The 9,543-nt window shown below is 40.0% G+C and overlaps 1 protein-coding gene across 1 annotated transcript; it reads right to left on the bottom strand.

Moving 5' to 3' along the window:
• Window positions 1-8,080: 8,080 nt before the first annotated feature.
• Window positions 8,081-9,193, bottom strand: LOC126801886 (ethylene-responsive transcription factor 1-like). The gene has a single exon (XM_050529366.1). It carries the CDS (start codon window positions 9,034-9,036, stop codon window positions 8,215-8,217), a length of 822 nt encoding a protein of 273 aa, XP_050385323.1. The 5' UTR covers window positions 9,037-9,193; the 3' UTR covers window positions 8,081-8,214.
• Window positions 9,194-9,543: the final 350 nt, after the last annotated feature.

Raw genomic sequence — 9,543 nt, forward strand, 5'->3', positions numbered from 1 at the left:
TTTGTGGCCTTGGTGATATATATATATATATATATATATATATATATATATATATATACAGTCTCTATCTAGGGTGAAGCTTCACTCTGAAATTACAGAGTGAAGTTCCAATTTTGGCACACTTTTCGGTTAAATGTTTTCACCATAAGTGATTCAATATTTAGGTATGTTATTCAAGATCATCTCTACAAAGTTTCATCCAATTTGACAATGGTTTGAGCTTTCAAAATTGACATTTACACGAACGGTTCACGTTTAACAATTTTAATTCATTCATTGATTTAATCTAATTTCAATACCATGACGATGTCCGAATTATGTGAAATTTTGTAGAGATGATCTTGAATAACATACCTAAATATTGAATCGCTTATGGTGAAAAAATTTGACCGAAAAGTGTGCCAAAATTGGAACTTCACTCTGAAATTCCAGAATGAAGGTATATATATATATATATATATATATATCACCAGATGGAAGTTTGTCTATATATAGCAGTATAGGGATCATTGTGTAAACAGAAACAGGTATGGAATTTTGGCCTGTTCTAAGCTCTTTAATGTCAATTGGATTATCCATTGTAGAATAGAAGATAACCTTTTGGCTCTGATCTTTTACGATTCAGTTAGTCATTCGAAACTTTCGGCTCATTGTGATACTCGCATATCTTTCTTATGTAACATTTATGGCCCTATTTAGCCAGCTTCATCTCTTCAAGGCAAGTTTGTCTGCATTCAAAACGGCCCCAACCTATACATCATGTGATCATGACCTTGGTCACCATGGATCGAGTTCAACAAAATGATCGAAAAACCAATTCTGTTTTCAATTTATTCTTTTTTTTTTAATTTTGTTTGGAGGACAAGCTAGGCCGCTAGCTGTTTAATTAGCAGAAATATAATTGAAGATACCTAAACTTCTTGATATGTAATACTGATATAAGCACAATTGTATAATATGTAAATATGATACCCGGGATGCGGAATATTTGCATGCGGATCTATTATCTTATTATTTGCTTCTATTGTGTCATGTATATCATATTCATTTATATTAGAATTTCATGTATGATGCATGATGAAATAATTATATATTATTGAATAATATGAGAGCCTATATATAGGCATTACAAAAACCACAATCCCGTAAGATTCGGAGTCTTAATCTATTACGGAGATGCTAATCTATTTCCTAACATGAAACCTATTAGGCTAAGACACACATAAGGGTATAATAGTAATTCTTCCGAAACACTCCCCCTTATATCGCATGCCTAGATTGCATGGCGCACAACGTTGCCTCGGTAAAAACCTTGTCAAGTAAAACAAAAACCTCTTGGGTAAAACAAAAGCTTGATCGAATGGAAAAAGAACACAACGCACCAACTACTTAAAAATCTTAACATGTATGTAGACTCCCCCTGAAGTCTAGCAAACTCTAAAGTTCCGACAAACGACGCATGTCAATGCTCTTCACATGTTTCACAAAAGTAGATTTAGGCAAAGACTTGGTGAACAAATCCGCAATATTAGATTCTAAACTCACTTGATTGATCTGAACATTCAAGAACTTCTGTTGTTGAACGTTGTAGAAGAACTTGGGCGAAATATGCTTGGTGTTGTCTCTCTTGATGAAACCTAACTTTTTCTGCTCTATGCAAGCAGCATTATCTTCATAAATGCACGTAGGTTGATCAGTTGTAAAGACAAATCCAAAAGAATCACGAATATGGCGAACAAGTGATCGTAGCCAAACACATTCTTTAACTGCTTCATGGAGAACGATGATCTCCGCGTGATTCGAAAAAGTAACAACAAGAGTTTACTTTGTGGATCTCCAAGATATCTCCGTATTCCCAATGGTAAACACATAACCGGTTTGAGAACGAGCCTTATGAGGGTCAGAGAGGTACCCTGCGTCGGCATAACCAACTAACAAGTTGTTTGGAGTCTTTGCATCGGGGGAAGGAGCCACATGGGACCGTTTTCTGCTCTCGGCACCGTGCACGATCTCCATGCCATAATCGTGTCTGAGGACCCATCTTAGTATGCAGTGGAAGCGTAATAGGCACATAGACAATGCAATCAAAAATGCGTAAGTGTGAAATATTGGTTTCGGAACCAGTTACCATCTGGTACGCACTAAACGCTTGGTTAGCCGTAGGTCGGAAACGAATAAGTGTCGTTGCATGCAACACTGCATATCCTCACGCAAAGACCAGAAAGTTAGAACCCATAACCATTGCCCGAGCAACAAGCTAAATACGCTTGATGGTAGCCTCTGCTAGACCGTTCTGTGAATGAACATGAGAAACGGGATGTTCAACTTCGATCCCAATAGACATGCAGTAATCATCAAAGGTTTTGGAGGTGAATTCTCCACCAGCATTATCCAAACGAATGGATTTGATAGGATAGTCGGGGTGGTGAGCCCGAAGTTTGATGATCTCAGCTAATAACTTAGCAAACGCAGCATTCTTTGTGGATAGCAAAGCGACGTGTGACCAACGCGTCGATGCATCAACCAATACCATAAAATATCGAAAATGTCTGCATTCTGGTTGAATAGATTCACAAATGTCACCTTGGATACGTTGTAAGAATGGAATGTTCTCGGTCGAAGCCTTAGCAAAAGAAGGACTTCCTTGAAATTTAGCAAGAGAACAAGCTTTGCAAAACGAGCGATGGGCATCAGAAATTGCCATGGAGGCATTAGAAAGCACGGGAGGCATCACAAGCTCATGTGAAGGAGGGGATGCTGCCACCAACGGCATGAAAGCCGTGGAGCTGTCGAGAGAGGCATGCTCGGCCACACTGTGCGGTGCACGGGTAGGCACGGCCTCACCGTGTGGAGCACGGGTGAGGTGATCCTCCAATCGCTTCCGGGACATAAAAATGGATGACCATGTGAATTCTTAAGAATTCTAATCAGAGTGCCCAATCGCTTCCAGGGTGCCCGAGACGGGCATGCCAAAGCATATAAGAGTCTGAATCACAAAAGTTGCGTTCAACCACATATGATTCAAATATTCGAATGGTAGTAAGATACAAACCATTCCCGAGACTCTTCATCTTCTCTAAGATGCGGTGCTTGCCTTCTTTCTCAGAGGTAACACAAAGATATTCCTCTCCATTCTCAACATAAGTATCGAGGTGAAAACCATTGGCACGTATGTCCTTAAAACTTATTAAGGTGCGGGGAGACTTCGGCTTATAAAGAGTGTCTACGACGTTGAAGGTCGTACCATTAGGCAACATGAAAGAAGCAGTGTCTCTTCCTTGAATGATGGATTTCGAACCGATCATTGTAGTCATCGAAGAAGTCGAAAACACTAGATCCGTGAACAACTGCTTGTGCCATAGGACAGTGTGGATGGTTCCGCAATCAGCTAGACATTCGATTTCACTGCGGGACATCTACAAAATGACAATTAAGAGAGTCAGCGACACGGGAACAGTTCTATACAATACGCCATAGGATTTTGTAAGAAAGAGAATCGGAATAAAGTGCGATCCCATCGAATGTATCACATGGCAATAGTACTACATTCTTCAACTAAACAGTTGGAAATCATGGTATTGAAGCAGTGAAATACTAATCAGTAAACTAGGGTGGTAGAAACCATCCAAAAATGGTGTGGAAACACACACAAAGAGTGTCGGTGAGTGCCTATAACGGACTTGGAGAAAACCGGAAAACTAACCAGGAAACCATGTCAAAAGGACTCAAAACCGGGTGAATGACAAGAAACAACGAAAAAATCGTCGGAATTTGGCAGCACCGATTACCGGAAAACTGGCCGGCGGCAGCCGGAGCTGACCGGTATGGAGGCCGGAGCTCTAAGTCCGACAGGGGACACCGGCAGGAATTGGATGGCGGTGGCGGAAACGCTAGAAAATGGCTGGAATGAGGCAAATACGCCGGAAAACATTCCAGAAACGCCGGAACAATAACTGGGTATGACTAAAGGAAAAACGACGTCGTTTTTTACGTTCCGAGGTCCGTTTTCCAAATTTGAAGTTCCAAATTCACAATGTAGTGCTATTTGGGTCCCATGTAACCCAAAAACGTGAGTTGCACACGTTGATCATCATGCTAAGTGTAAGGTAAATAAAATTCTCAAAGAGATCGTCTTGTAAGCAAGAAAATGATAAATTTTATTGAATGACAATCTTTAATACATCACACAGGAACTTCTAATCACAAAATCAAAAGACTATTACAAAGTAAATCAAAATAACAATGGCGGTCGGCCATAACAATACTTAAAATTATAAAGCTAAAGAAGCTAAAATGACTAATCAAAGTCGGGAGTATCCATGGTAGCGGCCGGAGGCTAAGCCTTCGAAGCAAGGGGCTCGGGCTTCATGGAGATGTGGTGAGTCTCGATCTCAGGGTCCTCATCCACATGATTCGATTCGAGTTGTAGAAACTTCTTGTAAGTGGAGTAAGCCATGATCATCTCTTTGCTAGCGCGACAATCGCGATTAAAGTGCTTGAATGAGCCACATTTGAAACATGGAGACTTGCCATTACCGGAAGTGGAAGCATGAGGAGGCGCACGGCCTCCTTGAGGTTTGGGACATGGATGGCCTCCTTGAGGTTTGGGATGGGGACGGCCTCCCCCGGAGGGTGCGGCGTCGCCACCATCACGAGTCCAAGTATTGGACCTAGGCCGAGACCGGCCTTGTTGCCTCCCACCACGAGAGTTGTTGTTTTGGTGCTTGTATGGAGCGTTCCTTGACTGATTCTTTTGCTTAGGAGCTTTCCCATAGTTAGACTATGGCGTAAAAATCTTTTTAGTGCTAACAGGTCTATTGTTGTTGTTGAGGTGGATCTCAGAATGTCTCTCCTTCTTAGCCAAGAGCGCCATTAAGTCGGCGAAAGACCGGATCTTCCATTCCTCTACATGAGTGTCGTACGTATGAGCTTAAACCTCATAGTTGATTGGAAACGTGTCCAATGTCTTATTGAGAAGATCTAGGTCGGTCTTGATGACACCAACAGTGCCAAGATCGGATTGCAAGCATAGCATATCCTGATTGAAATCATCCACTCTCTTATAGTCCAATAGACGTATGTTATCCCATCTAATGGTCAATTCAGTAAGAAATTTATCATGAACGTTGTTGTACCGTAAGCGTAGTTTGTCCCATAATTCTTTAGGATCTTTTACGTTCAAGTATTTCCTCTTGAGAGTTGCATGGATGTGACGTCTCATAAAGATGAGAGTTTGAGTCTTAGCCATGGGTGGGAAATCAACAGGAGGGTCGGCAAACATGCCTTCGATCCCTCGGCTCTCGAAATCGAGCTCCATATCGGAAACCCAGCGGTGGTATTCATTTCCTTCTAGATCAAAAATGCCAAATTCCGGTGGAGATGGTGATGACATCTACAAAAATGAATACGAAATCGATTATATTCAAGTATAATAGGAATTAGAAGGGGTGACGTATATGGTCACAAGAAAAATCGATGCAAACGGCAATACTCACGATCGCACCCAAAACAGCGGAGCACTTAAGGCGACCACACGAAAATCGATTAACTTTCTTTTCAAAACAATCGTGATTCCCCCAGGACTGTCACACAGAAAACATCGACCAAGAGGGGAAACTCATCCCTCTATAGTCTCATCGGCGTTATAAGAAAGGCCGGAATAAAGACAAGAAGAAGGCTAATAGCGCTCGATATAATATATCTATACGTTCAAAAGCGGGAACGTTTATGAAAAATTTACCTTTGAAGGTTTGTAGTAGACGGGAGTAGCTTATCTTGAGCGAAGACATTGCTTGTGAAGTTCGCGTTTCTTGCGTGAATATGCGGGACGAGCAATTTTGAATGCTTTGATGCAGGGACTTGTGGGGCAAAAAGATGTTTTTACGGAGCAAATGCGGATGCAGGGGCTGTGTGGTTGCGTGCAGGTGCTGCAGGGCTGCAGAGGGGTTTGCATGGCCGTCAGAGGAGGTTGCGGGGGCAGCAGCGGGGGGGGCTGCGGCGGCGGCGGGTAGGGGCTGTGCCGACGAAGAGCGCCGACGGGAAGATGCTGGAGACCGGAGATGAAGGCGGCCGGCGGTGGAGAAGAAAAAAAAATCTAGGGCTCTAAAAGTTCAGGGTTTTAAGGCAAAGTGCGTGATAACGTGATGCAAAATGAAATAATTGTATATTATTGAATGATATGGGGGCCTAAATATAGACATTAAAAAAACCATAATCCTGTAGGATTCGGAGTCCTAATCTATTACGGAGATGTTAATCTATCTCCTAACATGAAATTTATTAAGCTAAGAGACACAGAATTGTAGAATAGTAATTCTCCCAGAACAATCTACATGTTTTTACTAAATTTTTACCGACTTGTCAAGGGTAATTAATAACTTCACTAGCTTCAGTACGTAATCCATCATTGCAATGCAACATGAACATCGAGATCAATTATTATTTGATACATAACTGTTAATGGCGGCCCATCGGGGTAGGTTCATGAAAAATTAGTTACCATATAAGGGAGATTATTGAAAAAAAAAAAAACTGTTGAGGTGATAGGACTGATAGCTATTAGGGTAGATTCACCTAGATAGCTAAATTCAACAAGGGTGATTTCTCATATCAACTTCGGGCAATGATGATATGCAATTGTTTAATTATGTTTACTTATAGATTCGTTATTCATGTGGCTATAGAATTTAAATATTGCTTCTCGAGTAATCTTCCTTTTTGTTATTAATTTCTTTAAGAAAAAAGAAAAAAAGAAACCGTTCGTGGGTCCTAGCAAGTTTTAAAATTCATTTTGTTCTGCTTCATGATGTATAGAATCTGAATACTAATCGGTCATTTGGTTGTTGGGTTATCACTTTCTTCTCTAGTCTAATTAACTATTCAACAAAGAGACCACTACGTCAGAAGCAACCTGAAATATTAAAGACAAATGAGTACTGAAAAAAAGAGAGTCAAGAATCATTCAATAAGTTCTAAGAAAAAATATGATTTCAGATCGATCTAAACTATAGAGGGGGTTTATGACTATTCTTCATTCTTTATTTAAGAAGAGATGATAACCAATTTTATTAAATTACAAAATAGCTATTACTACAAAAGAAACCAACCACAAACTAGAAATAATCTTATATCAACCAATAGGCTACCTCTGAAACCCACATATGTGCTATTCTTCATTGTTTTGGTTGGACATTTACTTGAAATCTCTTGCTTTAGAAAAAAAAAGGGAAATTATTTATTGATACTAAATAATATTTAAATTAATTAAAAACTAACTTTTCATATTTCTTATACAAATTAAGACATAAGCCTAAATTAAAAGAATAATTAAAACAAAATTAATTAATTAATTAATGTAAAAATATCCAAAATATCATTAGTTTCGTGAAAATTATCAAATGATACTCTTAGATCTAACAAATTTCTCTCTCCTCATTTTTTAGTTTTTTCTGACAAATTTAAGTTTTCCGGCCAAACCACCGGCAATTTGGAGATTAGCCAATATATAAATTTTTTCCTTATGTCATGGGGTTTCATTTAAGTAACATATTGCATATATTTTGAGAAATTTTGAAATTTTGAATTTTACTCATCAAAAACCACAGTAGCAGTTAGTTTCTCAATCGACAGTAACGGCTAGATTTATAGTTGACAGTAGCAGGTACCTTCCAAACCAATAGTAGAAGTTAGATTTATAGTTGACAGTAGGATGTACATTCTAAATCGACAACATGTGTCTTCCAAGTCGACAATAGCATATATCTTCCAAGTTGATAGTAGCAGCTGGTTTTTAACTCGACAGTAGCAGTTAGTTTTTATAGTCGACAGTAGCAGTTAGCTTTTATAATCGACAGTAGCAGATAACATCATTTGGTCCTTATTTATAAATTTTGGTCCTTATTTGCTATATCAAATTAAGTATTGAGTTATTTGTAAACTAAATTGTTGTCTTGTAATTTTGAGTAATTTGTTTAAAAAATCGACCTATAATACTGGGAGATTCGATAGATCTATATTATTTAAATTTAAATAAACTATAGAACATAATTGCAAATATAATTCGCTAATGATGACTTTAATTAACGGTAAACTCAGCCTTTTATTTCAGCATCCATTGAACGGATCTCATGTACAAAGTAACAAAACTAAGGTTGGTGAGGAAAAAAACCCAACTTTACAATTAGAAAATAACTAACTCTAATCAATTAACCGGCATTATTCATAACCACTGATCGTTACTTCTTCGGACATGGACACCTCTGTAGTATTAAAATCATTAAGCCACTGATCAACAACAGCCAGCTGACTCGTCTCTACTATTTCCGCTCGGCTCGAGCCAACGCACTCAGTTTCAGCTGCCACCAGGCCGACTCCGGGCTTTTGCTTTTTGGGCTTTGGTGAGCAGCTTTCCGAAGTGGAAGACGAAGATGACGAGTATGATTCCGGGGACCGGCGCTTGGGAGTTATTCTAACCGGTTGCGACCCCCCGGAGCCGATAAGGTGAGGGAAGTTGAGCTTGGCTTTGGAGCCGCGCATTTTAAAAGCGGCTTGATCATAAGCCAATGCGGCGTCCTCCGCCGTTTCGTAGGTCCCAAGCCAAACTCTGCTGCCGTTTTTCTTGGGGTCCCTAATCTCCGCAGCGTACTTTCCCCACGGCCTCCGCCTCACACCACGAAAGTGCCTCCCCGACGATGCCACGTGAGTTTCACGCGCCACCGCACTCTCCTTCTCTTCAACATCTACCACCTCTCGAGGCTCCACTTTCACTGCTGATGCCGTAACTTCATCAAGCATGACACCGGAAAGGACTACATCGTCGCTGTCGCTTTCCACTTTCGCCAAGTCGCTACAATTTTCTGCCGAGAAAAGGGTGCCGAAGCTGAAACTGCGGCAGTAGATTGGAGGACGAGGAGAGTCCGAAGCTGTTGTCGATGATGCTTCCAGATCAAAAATGGTGTCGAAGTTATCTTCGAGAAGGTGCTGGCGAATGGATTCCAACAAAGCGAAATCTGACTCCAAGTCTATCTCTTCAAACATCTTGTTTGGAAATGGACGTAGCTAACTAGCTAGGGTTTTTGCCTGTTGAGATTGTCGAAAGGGATTGAATGGTTATAGAAGATGAAGCTGTGGTTTGGGTAGCTGGGTCTGTTTGCGTTTATATACGATGACCGTCGGGGTTATTTTATTACAAGCTCTGCTGTCATTACCATGGAGCCTCACTGATTCGGGGTTTAAGCCACATGCAGCAATATTTGTTGTAAAATGGCGAAATAAATTATTTATTTGTCACATACGTGTTCTAGTATTTGGTTACTTAGTTTTGAAAATAGTGACAACCGCATGGCAAGTGTTGGCATTATTAGAGGAGTACAGGTCACCTCGGCCTGAATAATAATGTTTGATTCCATCTCAATGTTGTCCATCATATCTAAATATATATGTGTGTGTTTGCAAAGGTTGATATGATATTCATTAATGCACATTATTCAATCAGAAAAAATAATAGATATGTTTTCTTACCTAGCAACAGAACAACACTAGTGA

The sequence above is a fragment of the Argentina anserina genome, chromosome 7, assembly GCF_933775445.1.
Source record: "Argentina anserina chromosome 7, drPotAnse1.1, whole genome shotgun sequence".
NCBI lineage: Eukaryota > Viridiplantae > Streptophyta > Magnoliopsida > Rosales > Rosaceae > Argentina > Argentina anserina.

Bases quoted from the DNA above. Each gene is read 5' to 3' on its own strand.
- LOC126801886 (XM_050529366.1), bottom strand. From the start codon at position 9,036: ATGTTTGAAGAGATAGACTTGGAGTCAGATTTCGCTTTGTTGGAATCC.